Source organism: Saccostrea cucullata, unplaced genomic scaffold (genome assembly GCF_032062105.1).
Source record: "Saccostrea cucullata isolate Sc308-1 unplaced genomic scaffold, CSIRO_AGI_Scuc_v1 ctg21, whole genome shotgun sequence".
Taxonomy (NCBI): Eukaryota; Metazoa; Mollusca; class Bivalvia; order Ostreida; family Ostreidae; genus Saccostrea; species Saccostrea cuccullata.
Genome location: NW_026931375.1, coordinates 375,399 through 391,513, shown reverse-complemented (window position 1 = coordinate 391,513; position 16,115 = coordinate 375,399). Strand labels below are relative to the sequence as shown.

The following is a 16,115-nucleotide window of genomic DNA, read 5'->3' as shown; positions in this document are numbered from 1 at the left end:
ACTGAGACAGAAAATGTTACCTCCAAAAGGAACTGCTGAATTTATTTGTCAAATTGTGACAGTAACTCGATGTTACTCTGTGAACTTGATGTCATTATCCATTCAGTTCAGAATGGAAATGAGCTAAAACTTATATAACCATGATATCATTGACTATCTATGCTCTGTAAATAATCTGATCTAGAGTCTCATGTGAAAAGAGCAAAATACACTGTTTTTAAATTTTATGTGAATTTAAAGCTGAACACTTCTCATAAATAGGCACTGTCAGACGGGTATATAAACCGTTCGATTTCGTTACAGCTGATTGCACACTCGAAACTCGTGGCCGACATGTATTACTCTTTTCGAGGTCTTAGATTTTTTGTGTTTATTTCGTGTTTTCATGTGCATTTTATGTTTGTAAATAATGTATTGACCTGTATTTTTCAAGACACTCTTGTCCTGTTTTGGAAAAAATACGTAAAGTTTGATAATTTCATCGAGATTGAGTAGCACGCAGTGAAAGGTGTACGTCTACACTCGTCGGACCTCTAAAGCAAAATACATTGAACTGATAAGCGATCTGCTCCTTATATATGGGTTGTAGGGAGAGTGTTGAACAATGGGAAATATGGCAGACTATGCCTATTTACGAGTAGTGTTCAGCTTTAATGAGATTAACATTAATAACATGATTCTGAAGTTCTTATTTTTGCGATAGTCACATGAGAACCATTTGGCTGTGTATGGCTGCATTGCAGAGCTAGGATGATAATCACTGCAGAGAACATGTAAACACAGTAAATGCAAAAGCTATTTTCCAATAGATATAACAATCACTCTTAGAAAGTCCAATTTTATCACTTTTATAGTAGATAAATGAAAAACATTGAAAGCTTCAGTATCATTTATTTAGCATAGTAAAACAAAACGATCAATGATGTTGAGAAAATTATAAGCTTAAAAACTACAACAGTGTGCCTTGAGGCAATTCATCCACCAAATGAAAATGTACACATTACAATTAAATTGAAGGAAATCTCAAAGATGGATTAATTTACATGTAATTCCGCTGTAGATCACTTTGACACAATAGTGACATAATTCAACTGTTTGTATTCAGTCTGTTTAATAATAGAAAGTCAACATTGACAACTTTTCTTCAAGAGAGAAATAGCCTCCATATAAAATGATTTTCTTTTACAATATACTGTACATGTTCCCAAGAGCATATATAAAACATTTCAGGACATCATCAAAAATGTACTTTTTAATACCACAACATCATTCACAATAGATGAAATGCAAGACCATGTTTCCCAAAAGAAAGCAATCAATTCCGCAGCATATACATATATCTTATGCACTTCCATCAACAAAAGGAGACTCCATTTGAAAAATGTCAAATAAAAAAGTCCATCACAGCAGACATTGGAACATTCAAAATGAGAATTATTTCTGTCCAAAGTCTTTGGAAGACTATCGTAGATAATTTTTTAGAATAACATGAATATTCATGTCAATGCACCTGCAACTGATAAAAATTGTCAGACTGAATCAATTAAGTTACAATACACTATATCTTGAGTAAATCTGAAACAACTAGCACTTAATACAATATACTTGTATATGTATGCCAATAAACAGCACTGATTACACTACATGTGTACTTAATTTACAACACAATTTCCCTACTTTTTCCCTACTAATTTTACATCACAGCCTTGAAGGAATAAGAAAAGATTTTACCAATGCCCAAATGATATATCACAACATTTGTGCAGGGAGTGTTTATAGAAATATCACAATAGATCCTCACAAAAAAAGACCACAAGACTAGGAAGTTATCAGCACCTCTTCTGTTCATCACGGAGAGAGGGAGAGGAGGGGGGGTTCCCTCACACTATGGCTGCCCCACACCCTGCTCTCCCCACCAGCATATTACTGATAAATGACCACCTGTCTCTATCAATGTCATACACCTCAGCACTGCGAAGTCTGTAGGAGCCATCAAATCCTCCAATCAGATAAATTCTCCCATCATACACTGCAATTCCTGGCCAGGCTCTTGGCTGGTTCATAGACCACAGAGTGGTCCACTGGTTAGTGATGGTGTTATACCTAGCAAGAAAAAAAGTTACATTTTAAAAGTTAAACCACATTCAATCCCTCCCAAAAAATTATCACCTTAAAGATTTTCAAACTCGAATGATAAAATATGCCATTTTAAAGATACATGTATTACTGAGAATATCTGTTGTATTTTAAGCCCAAAATGTGGGGAAAACACCTTTTCTTAATGTAAAAAATTGCCCATCAAAAAAAGGAAGTTTATTTGTACCTTTCTGCCACATCAAAGTACTGATCAGCTGTTTTGTATCGCCCTCCTATCATGTAGATGTTGTGGTCAATGGCGACCACAGAGAGACCAGATCTAGCTTTTTCCATCTCTGTTACAAACGTCCAGTCATCAGTATTGGGGTCGTAACATTCCACGCTGGCTCGATCCATGTGAAGAGTCTTGTCATATCCTCCTGAATAAACATATACACTTAAAATAAACAATCAAAGAGGACAAAGACATTAATACTCCACTGATACTTTTTCACTGATCTTGTATGCAAAAAACTTCAGACTGACCAAATAGTCTATTGTCATCTGAGAGTATGTTTTTTTCTTGTATGTTATAAATAAACATCTCTATTTCATTTTCCCTTTCATAATAAATATTGTGGATTTCTTTTTATCTTGATATTTGATTGGAACACACTCAGCTATCATAACTCACCTGCTACATAGATCCTGCCATCACAAACACACACACCTGCTCCGGCTCGTTTTCTCTTCATATTCGGACCAAATGACCAGGTTTCGGAATTAATGTCATATTTTTCCATGATGCTATAACTAGTGGCACGATCCTCTCCACCTGAAAAATAAAATAAATGATAAACTAATTCATGAATGTAAAATAAAAACTTTTAATTAAATACACAGTGATAAAATGTAACATCAAACAAACAAATTTTAAAATTTTTCCTGTATTTCCTCCCTAAAATCTCGGAAAGTTTACTAAACAAAATTAATTTATTATCAGCTTTCAGAGTTTTATTACTATCTAAAGTACCAGGAAATGGACAATAGGATTTCTTCAGAGCTATTCAAGGAACACCTTGTGTATTCAGCTATACCATAACCATTCACCATTCAAATCTAGCAACTTACCAATTGCATACAAGTACTTTCCAACTGCTGCGACTGCCACAAATGACCTGGCTATTTTCATGTCGGGTTTAGGAACCCACTGTCTGAGTACCGGATCATAGCACTCCACGCAGCGTAAGTATAGCGTGTCCTCCTGAGTGTCAGCTAAGGCACATTCCCCTCCCACAGCATACAGCATGCCCTCTATACTGCATGCTCCTACTGCTGTACGAGCTATGTTCATATCACTCTGGAGAAATGTAAAATTTCAGTTCAATTTTTTTTCTGAAGAGGGAGAGAGATTTTTTAGGGAATGAATGCTTTAGTAAGTTTATGGCAATATTGGTGTATGTTTGTATAAAAAAAATTAACGACAATGACATTGAATTGAGTATTCCTTAGTTCATTAAAAGGACAACTAAAGAAAGATATAAGAGAATAGGCATTTAGCTCATTTTTATTTCCTTGCCCAAACATGAGGCTACTTGGTACTTTACTTACAACATGTGTCCACTGATCTAGAAGGAAATCGTATCTCTCGGTACTGGGTAACTGACAGTCCGCACTATTCCGGCCACCGAGGACATATATACTGATGGGCATGGCACGAGGTCGGATCAGCTGTAAGGACGTGTCATCGTGCAGGGTCGTTATAGCTTTGCTAATCAGCAACTGGCACTTGGGGCAATTTTTCACACATTCTAATTGCACAACTACGTTTTCTAAATGAGAAATACCTAACAGTGGTAACTTGACGTGTTGGAGTAGACGACAAGTTTCAGAATGTCTGTTATCCGGATCCCATTGAATCCAGTTGTTAACTGCATCCATAACTTGGTTTTCATTGTTCACCCGAATGTTGTCACTTTTGAGCAGAGTAATAAGACGGTCACATGATAACTGCATGAATTCTTCACAGTGAATGACCTCCAAGAAGTTCTGATTGATGAAATGTCTTGAAGCAGATTCTAGTTCTCCACACATATACATATCAGCTAGTCCATGGATTCCTACAGTTAAAAAGAGATTACATATTAACACATTGTCATGATAATATTAATAAGAAAGTCATGATACAAATCCAAACCACCATAACACTAAATGGTAATGCTGCTGTAAATTTTACTGTATGCATGATTTTTTTGCCCCATATTTTTTGCCCTTTAACACTTGCAACCAATTTTGTCCTGCTTTTAAAAATGATTTGCATAAGGGATTATGTTGTTTTTCTTGAATTTGCCCCATTTTAAATTTCCCCACTTAGGGAAAGCAAAAGGGATGGAAATAAAATGATTATAAAAAAGCGCTGTGAAAATTTTCACTGCATACAGATTTATGATGACTTTACCAAGGCAGTTGGAGGCAGTAAGCTGAGACTGTAGAAATGTGGCACACATCTTCCTCAGTTGGTGTAACCCCAGTAAACTGGCTCCTTGCAGAATTCCTTGTACATTGTCCACATTTATCTCGATCACACTTGTGTACATGAATTCAATTAACTCCCCCATTGCCCAGGACTCCAGTCCCTGTATTTCAACTTGTGTTTTTTCTGATTCCAACATTCCATTTGTGAACATAGCACAGAGGTAGGGACTGCACCCACACAACACTACTTTATGACCAGTGAAATCCTTCCCATCGACTCTGAGTATGACGTCACACAATAAGTTACGAAGTCGTAACTCATGCATGACCTTGAAAGCATTTTGAGTTTGAGTAGATACAAAAAATGTTCTTGATTCAATCATTTTCCAAATGGCTGAATTTTAGTATAAATTCACTTTAATGGAACCATCAAGAGTCTTTAAATTCTACAAAAAGCAAAATAACCATGGAATATTAAACTAAATGTATCAGATTATCCTGTGGCATCTAAAGCGGGTATTTTATGCAAACATAATTTATTTTACTTGCTTAAATATCATATATGTAAGAGTTATGGTCTGTGTTTGTTTGGTACACTGCAAATACAAAGAACTCATTTTATCGATAAAGAGTCTGCAGGATATTATCATTTGGATGATTAAACATTCTTATGTCTCTGATGAAAGTTAACATGTTCATTCACTTCAGTCATTGGTGAAATTTTTCATTGATAGAAAAATCAACAGTTTAACCATAGTATTCATTCCGAGTATTTAGACACAATGTTGCAAAACAGACACGGGCGATAATTCGAACTCAGTGCATTTATTATGAACAATCAAGAGAGTTCCAAATTAAACATGGCATGTTATAATTTGAAGCGAGAAACAAAGTTAAGAAAATTACTAGCATTTTCGTCTTTATTTGTAAAAGGCATGCACAACCTCAGAAAGGTTTGTTATGATTAATTTGGAAGTTATTTTCAGAGTAAATCCTTTTGTATTCTTCAAAATCATTTCGGAGCGATTCTTCAATTTTTGCTACATTGCAAGTTTATGGGAGGTATTCTAAGCTGAGCTTTCTGATTTACAAATTTCAACTTGAAGATAAACCTAAAACATATCAATAAATAGAGAATGTTCATTTCCTTTTAATGTAGTCAGCAAATTAAATGTCAAGGCATTTATCACTACAAATCCTCAGCATCAGATAGCTGATCTGTCAAACACAATTTTTTTGTGCAATTCTAAAGAATATTATCATGAATCAACATTTTCTAAGTTAATATTACCATGATTTCCAGTAAAATAAATAATAAGCTCGTGATGTTGACTTCTATTTCGCTACTTGAACCGCATGCAAAGAGGAGAAAATGATGAAAATCATCTTGCTACTTCCTCTACTCAAACCGGAAGCAAAATAACATAATATCCGGTTTAATATTCATTAAATCGTTCTTTAAAGAGTTCATCAGTAATCCTAACAAATATCAAAGAATAAAACTTTCTTGAATGTGTTAAGCATTGATAACAAAGTTATAGAATGCGTGTTTTTTTCCTTCATTACAGTTATTTTTTTTTTAATGGATTTCATCATATTTCATATCCGGAAAGAAAAAAAATCCCATTTTTCATTTAGATTTTCATATCAGTTTCCGGTTTGTTTAGTTTGGAGTTTTGCTTGGCAAACTTTGTTTCAATCCTGAAAAGAGTATATTTTAGACCAGAATCTAAATATAGAATAGACAATACAAATGATTACTTCTTGGTATGACTGGTAAGTATGCCAGATTGAATACATACAACTTGAAACAAAGATGTATGATTTATCATGAATCTACAGATTAAAATTGTTTTCTCTAACAGATAGATTTAAAATACCAGAGATATGACAAAGTGTATTTGCTAATATGTTGACGGTGCGACCGTTAGGGCGAGCGCAGGTACTTATCCATTTAGTATCATTTAGATCGGGCTCGTGAAACTGCACATGACATTCGGTGCGTCTAAGACTCTAACGTCACATGACGTCGTATGCATGTTGCTTTTCCAAACCGAAGCCTGAACAGGGCTGATATTAATGAAGAACCGTTTTATTAAGTATTTTTCTGCAATAAATTCATTAAATCAAGGCATGTTTATTATTCGTTTACTTTTTGTTGTTATTCTCACAAGGGCATTGCTTTAGCTTATCTGCACTTTGAAGCGATGCATTGTGGGTCCAATTAACTGTGGAAAAAATTCTATTGAATGAATGTGCAGTGGTTCAAATTTTCTATTTGCCCAGGCATTGTCATTAGATCTCGCAGTGACGAATGTCGCTTTGCAATGCTCACTGCACTCACTATTATCAGCTTTCCTGATAGAAATTTGTCTGTCATTGTTGGGGTTGTTTTCATTGTTAACTTTTCACAATTTCATTTTCTCTAGAACTATACTGGCCCAATTTCTTCCAAACTTAGCACAGAGTATACATGTACCTGGTTGAAGAGGATTAAATTTATTCAAATGAAGGGCCGTGTCCTCCTCCAAGGGGAGATAATTAAAAAACAGCAAAAAATTAATCGCATCATTGAAAAATCTCAAGTACCAGTTGGCCAGGAAAGGTGAAACTCATGTTGAATCATTGTTAGATAGTGAAGATTCAAGTTTGTTCATATCATGACCCCCAGGGGTAGGGTGGGGCCACAATGGATGGTCAAAGTTTAATATAGGAATATATAAGAAAAGTAAGAAATCTTCTTAATAACAGCAAACGCCATGGTTGTGCATATTAATGTGAATTGTGATAGCATCTTCAGGTGGTGTAGATGCAAATTTGTTCAAATGATGGGTGAGCCACAATGGACGGTCAAAGTTTTACATACAAATATAGAGAAAAAATCTTCTCAAGAACAGCAAAGCCATGGTAGGTCATATTTATATGGAAGCTTCCTCAGTTAGTGTAGATTCAAGTTTGTTCAAATTATGACTCCCAAGGGTAGGATGGGGCCACAATGAAAGTTTTAGGAGAAAAAAGTCATAGTTTATTAAAAAGAAATAAATAAGCATCCTCAGGTGGTGTAGATTCAAGTTTGTTCAAATCATAACCTTTTAAAGGGTAGGTTGGGACCACTTATGTATTTAAGCTTTTCAGTACTAAACTGATTTTTGCTTTTTTCCTAGTCACGTTGCTCAGGTGAGCAATGTGGAACCTGGGCTTCTTGCTATATTTATTATCTGCTTTGTAGATCAAGTCAGCAATAGAGTTCAAGTGTATTTTGTTCCATCTAACCCAGAAGTCTCAGAAGATACAGCTGAGGAAGTGGTCTTATCAGAAGATGTTGCTCAGGAAACCATTATCGTAACAACTACAGATGAAGAGAGTGTTTGTGATGATTACGTAGAGCCCCATGTTGTACCCATTGGAGATCTTGATGTTCTAAACACTATAGAATTATCTTGTGATGAAAATTTTCAGCCATCTCTTGAGGATCCTTCAACAATCACTCCATCTGATTTGAGGTAAGATCAAAATTCTGAGGTTAACTTAGATCAAAATTCAAAATTAAGCTAAGCTTTCTAGATTTCAGTTAATCTAACATTATTTGGTGTGTTTTTTCTTTTTGAGTTCCTTAAATATTTTTTTGCAAAGAATACAATTTGTTATTTCAGTTTTTTTTTTCTGTCATTATTCCAATGCAAAATTACATTGACTTATGATTTTGTGTTTACAAATTGTCTGTTTGTTATTTTACAGAGATGGGTGTGAGGAGACTTTTGTTCAATCTTACATAGCACTTGTTCCTGATAATGGGTTAAGATCCAACACTGACCCAGAAAACTGCCATCTGACGGTCAAAGAACATACAAAACGAGAAAAGGATAAGATATACAAACGGGAACAGAGGGCTAACAAAGAATACAGGTATTGTTAATGTATTCAATCTTAGTTACAATCAAATTTTTTAGATTTTGTACAGAATATAGTAAAACACCCTTATAGTGAAGTGTCAGGATTGTGCGATTTTGATGCGTTATAAATGTATTTCATTATATCTGTTAAGAATACAGTATGATTTTAAACCACAGGAACTGAAAATCATTTTGCTGTAAGCATAAATTCATTATAAGCATATTCGCTTTAACCATGTTAATGCTGTTAGTTATTCATTTGAAATTTATCTACATCTGATACTGAAAATTTTTTATAAATTGAATTAGAGAAAATGAAAAGTGTTAAAATTAATTTTATGCCCCCAGGGTTCTGGTGTTAAAGGGGGGGGGGGGGTACATGTCCTAGGGATTTCAACATTTTGAATGTGTTAACAAGTCACATCATTTCATAAATTAAGCTGCTATTATAAATTGTCAATATTGTGAATAAAACCATGTTAGCAAATAAACCTGATATGCTATCATTTTATTTTATGTATGTTTTTTTGTATTCATTATTCCAATGTCTATATTTGTATGACACACAATTGCACTCTTAATCAATCTAATTAAAATTAGATCCTTTACGCACATCATTTCATAAATTCTATAATTGTCAATATAATAACCATGTTAGCAAATAAAGCTATCATTGGGTCATATTTTGACACACAATTGTCTTTCAATCTAATTAAAATTAGATCCTTTACGCACCTGTATTTTGTTATGTCGCTAGCCATAACAAAATGCGGAAGCTTAAAGTATCTAATTTTAATTAGATTGATTTTTTTCAATTTCATTATAAAATAATGGTTTAAACAAATATTTCTGTCCTTTCAATTCCACATACAAGAAAGAAGTTTTAAACACCATTCCCAAAGTTCCTTTATCGTTATATGTATGTGTATGTACCTTTATTCATCTTCTAAATGTTGCTGTTGTCCTTTCAGGGAACAGGAGAAAATAGTAGCCAAACAAAGAATGAAGAACAGAAGGAAGGACCCAGAGTACAGGGAGAGAGAAAGGAGACGGGACGCAGAGAGGAAAAGACTCGCTCGACTAAATAATAAAGAATTCAGACAGAAAGAAAAAGAACGTGACAGACAATACAAAAGAAGCTTAAGGAAAAAATCTGATGCCAAAATACAAATTGAATTGACAAATGGTGCAGATTGTGATAATTCTCCCAGTCTAAATAGTGCTAGTGTCTCAGACAACTTAACAGTGGGGAACTGTTTTACAGTGTTAGACTGGGCAGGAATTGGAGATGTTGACGATAAATTAGATAATTCTGTGGAGGAATCAGAAGTGACAGACTATCAAGTTTATACCCAAGTGTCTATTTGAATTAAAAAAATCTTCACACAGTGCAGTTACACAAGTATAGTATCAGATTTTAAAGGATCATTTAATGTCTGTTTGAAAAAAAAATCTTCACACAGTGCAGATACACTAACCTTAATAAAAAGATTCTAAATTTACATTATATTATTCAATTATTTGTAAAGATTTCAGTTAAACAAAGTACAATGTGCTACCAGTAGTTTTTAACTCACCCGAGCCGAAGGCTCAAGTGAGCTTTTCTGATCAAAATTTGTCCGTCGTCTGTCGTCGTTGTTGTCGTTGTCGTTGTCGTAAACTTTTCACATTTTCATCTTCTTCTCAAGATCCACTGGGCCAATTTTAACCAAACTTGCCACAAAGTATCCTTGGGTGAAGGGGATTCAAGTTTGTTCAAATGAAGGGCCACACCCTTTTCCAAGGGGAGATAATTATGAATTAGAGAAAAATTAATGGCATTTTTTAAAAATCTTCTTCTCCAGAACCACTGGGCCAGGAAAGATGAAACTCATGTGGAATCATCTTCAGGTAGTGTAGATTCAAGTTTGTTCAAATCATAACTCCCAGGGGTAGGGTGGGGCCAAAATGGCCGATCAAAGTTTTACATAAGAATATATAGGAAAAATCTTTAAAAATCTTCTTCTCCAGAACCACTGGGCCAGGAAAGATGAAACTCATGTGGAATCATCTTCAGGTAGTGTAGATTCAAGTTTGTTCAAATCATGACCCCCAGGGGTAGGGTGGGGCCAAAATGGCCGATCAAAGTTTTACATAGGAATATATAGGAAAAATCTTTAAAAATCTTCTTCTCCAGAACCACTGGGCCAGGAAAGATGAAACTCATGTGGAATCATCTTCAGGTAGTGTAGATTCAAGTTTATTCAAATTATGACCCCCAGGGGTAGGTTGGGGCCAAAATGGCCGATCAAAGTTTTACATAGGAATATATAGGAAAAATCTTTAAAAATCTTCCTCTCCAGAACCACTTGGCCAGGAAAGATGAAACTCATGTGGAATCATCCTCAGGTAGTGTAGATTCAAGTTTGTTCAAATCATGACCCCCAGGGGTAGGGTGGGGCCAAAATGGCCGATCAAAGTTTTACATAGGAATATATAGGAAAAATCTTTAAAAATCTTCTTCTCCAGAACCACTGGGCCAGGAAAGATGAAACTCATGTGGAATCATCCTCAGTTAGTGTAAATTCAAATTTGTTCAAATCATGACCCCCAGGGGTAGGGTGGGGCCAAAATGGCCGATCAAAGTTTTACATAGGAATATATAGGAAAAATCTTAAAAAATCTTCCTCTCCAGAACCACTGGGCCAGGAAAGATGAAACTCATGTGGAATCATCCTCAGGTAGTGTAGATTCAAGTTTGTTCAAATCATGACCCCCAGGGGTAGGAATATATAGGAAAAATCTTTTAGAAATCTTCTTCTCCAGAACCACTGGCCCAGGAAAGATGAAATTCATGTGGAATCATCCTCAGTTAGTGTAAATTCAAATTTGTTCAAATCATGACCCCCAGGGGTAGAGTGGGGCCAAAAAGGCTGATCAAAATTTAACATAGGAATATGTAGGGCAACCTTTTAAAATCTTCTTTTCATGTACATGTATTTCAAAACCATGATTAGTAATATTTATATGGAATCATCCTCAGATAGTGTAGATTCTAGTTCGTTCAAATTATGATTCCCTAGGGGGTTTAGATTCAAGCCCCCCCCCCCCCCCCCCCCCCCTTCAGTAAACTTTCAGTTCTGACCTGATATGTGCTTTTTCCTAGCCTATGTGCTCAGGTGAGCACTGTGGCCCCTGGGCCTCTTGTGTTGGATTTTATTCCATAATCCTGTTAAATATGTGTAATGTAATTGTGAGCTTAACAAGAGGAGTGAGATTTTAGATACTACAGCACAGGCACTTGTTTGGGAGATAAATCTTTAACCAAGAGTATAATAATTTCACTGTAATTCAGAGTTAGGTACCTTGTGTAATTATTATACTCTGGGTTAAAGATTTATCTCCAAAACAAGTGCTTGTGTACTATTCAAAACTCATTATCTCAAAAAGTAGAAGTTACTTTTTAAAATAATCAAGGATTAGAAATATAAAAATATTAAATTTAATATACATAGAGAAAACTATTCATTCTACATATCAGCATCCATGATAGTAATAGAGAGCAGTGTTCTAGATATTAGGGTTTAACTGTATGTAGTTTCTCTCATCAACATAGCAATTCATCAATACTTTATGTTACCTTATTCTCCATCTTCTGATATTCAATTACTCTCAAACTTATTCAAACATGTATTATTCCTAATATCACAGGCTATTACAATCAATACCCATCAGATAATCTCATAAGTTTGGATGCTGAAAAGAAGGCTGTTACATGTTAAAGCATCTATCACTTAAAATTAGCACATTTTTTGCGCAAGAATATTGGAAGGTTTTGCATTGATCTTCTATTTGCATAATACTTGTAAGTAGGGTTTAATTGCCACAGTAAGGTATATATATTGTGTGTCTGCTTGTTTATGAACACGCTTTCATTTTAAAATGCTTTCTTTTGGTACAGTCTTGTCAGTACTAAAACAGCACTGGTTTATATTGATGTTTGCTTATTCTTCAAATGTGCTGAATTCAATAAATTGTATATATAAATTAACAGTTGTGTGTATGCTTGATTTTATATTCTTTTTCAGAAAGAGGACAAAATGGACAAAATTTCAACAATTTTAGCTTTAAAATTTATAGCTGTGTGTTCAGGAACAATATTGACATATTTCATTGATATTATCATTCTACACATTATATCAAAATATCCATCCTGAACACACATGCGCTCGGTGACTTTTACTTAAAATATCGACGAAATCTGTACGTTTTTTCTGTAAAATTCATAAAAACCTGAAATTTACGTCATGTTTGTGACGTCATTACGTACATATGACGTCATTACTTATGAAATTATTCAGTGCTTTGAAGTCAGCATATACTCCCCTGTTTAAGGACTTAATTAAATATATCTCCATCAAAGTTTGATTTGGGGGGCAAATATTGGTTAATACCGAATAAAGTCCTTTGGTCAAAATAGGGCTTACACATCAATAATGCTACTAAAAATTATTATTCTCATGTTCAGTTCATGCAAATAAACAGTTACAACCATGTGGAAAATTTATTTTTATTAAATTTCAGTGAAAAAATGTACTGTGAATTCACAGTACATGTACATATAATAACTAATTTTTGTTTAATGTAAAATATGAAATGAATTTTCTTGACAATATGAAATGAATTTTCTTGACCATGATGAGTTTACATTTTCAACCATTTCAGAACATTTTGACCACAGCTACTTACATTAAAATGTTAATAACTGTGCCATATTTACTTTAACTATCCAATGGCATGTATTTCTATAAACAACTGTGAGCACTAACAAATATTTTAAAACACCTACAATGGAGATTTGATTGACAAAAATACAAGGATAGTATGAGAAATTTGCACAGTTGTCTCGATAAAGAATGCCTTAACAAGTACTCATTTAGATGTGAGTTTATCTATCTGTGTGATCTGCGATATTCAAGTTTAGTGAGGATGACAACGTATAAAAAGAATGTCACAATAATATCCACTACAATTGCACATATCACATTCACTTCTTTTCTGGTGTCGAAAGTCCATATTTCTGTTTCATTTTTTCGATGTCTTCTTTCTTTTTAGTATCATCTGTTTTCTTGAATGCCTAAAAATGAAATAAAAGAGATCCATATGACAAGCATAACTTGTAAAGCAGTTTATATATATATATATCAACATTGCACTTGCATAAAATGCTAGTACAGATTTTTTAAAATTTACATTATCAAATAAGAAATTTTCTTCACTGTAAATCAACTATTATTTGTGTTATCTATTCATGATTCGGCAGTTTGAAATCAATTGGCGACGATAAATTTTCGCGACATTAGGAACATTCTGTACATCAAAGGTTTGCAGCGATAATCATTTGTGAATAAAAGAAAGAGACAGTAACATGAGGATATTCATCACACTCAAATAACATCTGATTAACAGTATATGACATCAAAGGACAGGTGCATTGTAAAATGATACAAGATCTCATTTTGACTGTTTGCATTTTTACCTTGTTATTGGAAGTCCTAGCCACACATAACCCTGAGAGAATGCATTCTTGGCATCAAAAATGTGATATAAACCTTTCCTTTGGTTTCAATTTGTGTTTTTTAATAATCAATTTTAGTTGCCTTGAAAGAAATATATATTTTCCAGGCATCCATTTTTTTCAAACACCTGAGGATAGATTTTATAAAGGAAAGGAGCATTATCGTCCTGTGTCCCTGACCTCTGTGTGTTGCAAGGTAAAAACATCATCCACAGCCACCTGATGAATTTCTTCGAGCATCACAGTATCCTAAAAGCATGGGTTCAGGAAGAAGCGATCCTGTGAGTCCCAACTAATAACAACAATCCAGGACCTCGCCATAAAATATATATTCGATGCAGTGCTACTGTTTTCCAAAGCATTTGACAAGGTCCCACATGAGAGATAAAAATCCACTACGGGGTACGTTTAATTGGATAGCTTTCTTGTCCGGAAACACAAAAGGTATTGGTCGAGGGCCATTCTTCACCAACCGCACCGGTAACATTCCCCAAGGAACAGTCCTATTTTCCTGACATCATATGATTTACCCTCCAGAGTGAGGTCCAAGGCCAGGTTATTCCGGACGACTGCCTTCTGTATAGGACCATCACTACAGATGCGGATGCCAGACAACTCCAGACGGACCTTGACAACCTCCAAGATTGGGAAACAGACTGGCTAATGCATTTCAACCCAGACAAGAGGTTATCCGTATCACCACCAAACGGAAATAACCCCATATTCATCATATAACTACCACCAAGGCCAAGTACCTAGGGGTCAACATTTTCATGGAACCATCATATTGATAGTGTAAATCAAACAACACCACTGCCTTTTTGTGTTATCTATTCTGTCCCAGCAACATCAAGGACAAGTGTTACAAGACATTGGTCAGACCCCAGGTAGAATATGCATCCACTGTCTGGGACCCTCACACAAAGAAAAACATCGACAAACTAGAAGCTGTGCAGAGAAATCACTTGTGACCAATAACTACAACACCACCAGTAGTGTCACAACGATGATCGACATGAATGGGAAATTCATCAACGCAGAATTAAAGCAAAGGCTATCTGATTTACCGTATTGGCATTCCCTTGTTGCCAGATGCATTAGCCAAACAGCCAAGACACCAACACCGGTACAGGATCTCATTTTGCCGTGAATGACTACAAGGAATCGTCTTTCCTTGTACCATCAGGATATGGAACCAGCTGCCAGAAAACACCATCACGGCCATGTCCCTGGAGTCCTTTAAGACACACATATAAAACACCATAAATCATGCAGTCACGTTTTTATCAGTTTTTAATAGTGTAAAAATGTCTCCATATACACGTACACGCTTTTAAACATAGTGAGAATATGCCGCAGCAGCGGCCCTTCACTTTACCGGAAGAAGAAGAGAAGAACCATGATTGAATTGGTGATGTAAATACAAGTGTAATTTTGTTGGATTTATATTAAAAGTAAGTCTTGTTTTCAATAGTATGGACTTCTACATTTCACCTAGACTTTTCGCAGAGTACTATGCATATTTTATTCACCGACATTTATCTGCAGATTATTGATACATGAACTTACACTCGTATTTGCCTTATGGCTCCATATTTTCCAAAAATATCATACATTTCCTCAGCTGTTATTTTGTATGGTAGATTTCTGACATACAGAATACGATTGACTTCTGGAGGAAGCCTCACCTGAAAAATAAAAACATAAATAATTCTCTTCAAAAAAGTTTCTGTTCTAAAATATTGTACAAATCCTGAAGGATTTATGGGACAATAGAATTAGAAACATAAACATGATCAATATTTCGTACAAAATCACACATGTATGAAAGAAAACTTTTTTGCCTTGATACCTCTTTTAAGAACTCTCTATTATAATTAAATGAAAAAATAAATCGGTTTACATACGTTTCCCTTTCTTGTTAACGCCATTGCTGTTTTGATAATCTGAATCTATGTAGCGCTTGCGTTTTTATCTTTTCTTTTTTACTATATATAACATTTGTATGATTTAGATTTTTACACTCTAATATTTTATAAACAATTGATTTTAAATTATCTTTTCTGAAATGATTATAAGTCTCAATTAAAATCATCGTGAAGATAAAAAGAAAA

The 16,115-nt window shown here is 34.6% G+C and overlaps 3 protein-coding genes across 3 annotated transcripts; 1 reads left to right on the top strand and 2 right to left on the bottom strand.

The window, feature by feature from the left end:
- Nucleotides 1-721: 721 nt before the first annotated feature.
- On the bottom strand, nucleotides 722-5,972 carry LOC134232428 (kelch-like protein 2). Its single transcript, XM_062714385.1, has 7 exons — nucleotides 5,843-5,972; nucleotides 4,535-4,997; nucleotides 3,688-4,196; nucleotides 3,208-3,436; nucleotides 2,771-2,911; nucleotides 2,324-2,516; nucleotides 722-2,103 (listed from the first exon to the last, which is right to left on the bottom strand). Exons 2-7 carry the CDS (start codon nucleotides 4,932-4,934, stop codon nucleotides 1,881-1,883), a joined length of 1,695 nt encoding a protein of 564 aa, XP_062570369.1. The 5' UTR covers nucleotides 4,935-4,997; nucleotides 5,843-5,972; the 3' UTR covers nucleotides 722-1,880.
- A 236-nt stretch (nucleotides 5,973-6,208) lies between these two features.
- Nucleotides 6,209-10,008, top strand: LOC134232427 (zinc finger CCCH domain-containing protein 13-like). Its single transcript, XM_062714384.1, has 4 exons — nucleotides 6,209-6,327; nucleotides 7,781-8,054; nucleotides 8,290-8,457; nucleotides 9,416-10,008. Exons 1-4 carry the CDS (start codon nucleotides 6,321-6,323, stop codon nucleotides 9,810-9,812), a joined length of 846 nt encoding a protein of 281 aa, XP_062570368.1. The 5' UTR covers nucleotides 6,209-6,320; the 3' UTR covers nucleotides 9,813-10,008.
- A 2,968-nt stretch (nucleotides 10,009-12,976) lies between these two features.
- LOC134232443 (splicing factor 3B subunit 6-like) lies at nucleotides 12,977-15,981 on the bottom strand. The gene is made up of 5 exons (XM_062714410.1): nucleotides 15,909-15,981; nucleotides 15,573-15,689; nucleotides 15,182-15,238; nucleotides 14,518-14,661; nucleotides 12,977-13,560 (listed from the first exon to the last, which is right to left on the bottom strand). Exons 1-5 carry the CDS (start codon nucleotides 15,930-15,932, stop codon nucleotides 13,471-13,473), a joined length of 432 nt encoding a protein of 143 aa, XP_062570394.1. The 5' UTR covers nucleotides 15,933-15,981; the 3' UTR covers nucleotides 12,977-13,470.
- Nucleotides 15,982-16,115: the final 134 nt, after the last annotated feature.

Excerpts from the sequence above, each read along its gene's own strand:
- LOC134232427 (XM_062714384.1), top strand. Across the intron at positions 8,055-8,289 it reads ATCACTCCATCTGATTTGAG|AGATGGGTGTGAGGAGACTT; the intron begins GTAAGATCAAAA and ends GTTATTTTACAG. Across the intron at positions 8,458-9,415 it reads AGGGCTAACAAAGAATACAG|GGAACAGGAGAAAATAGTAG; the intron begins GTATTGTTAATG and ends TTGTCCTTTCAG.
- LOC134232428 (XM_062714385.1), bottom strand. The coding sequence starts at position 4,934 with ATGATTGAATCAAGAACATTTTTTGTATCTACTCAAACTCAAAATGCT. Across the intron at positions 3,437-3,687 it reads TAGATCAGTGGACACATGTT|AGTGATATGAACATAGCTCG; the intron begins GTAAGTAAAGTA and ends ACATTTCTCCAG. Across the intron at positions 2,517-2,770 it reads TGGCAGGATCTATGTAGCAG|GAGGATATGACAAGACTCTT; the intron begins GTGAGTTATGAT and ends ATGTTTATTCAG.
- LOC134232443 (XM_062714410.1), bottom strand. The coding sequence starts at position 15,932 with ATGGCGTTAACAAGAAAGGGAAAC. Across the intron at positions 15,690-15,908 it reads CGTTAACAAGAAAGGGAAAC|GTGAGGCTTCCTCCAGAAGT; the intron begins GTATGTAAACCG and ends TTTATTTTTCAG. Across the intron at positions 13,561-14,517 it reads TGGAGGGTAAATCATATGAT|GCATTCAAGAAAACAGATGA; the intron begins GTCAGGAAAATA and ends TTTCATTTTTAG.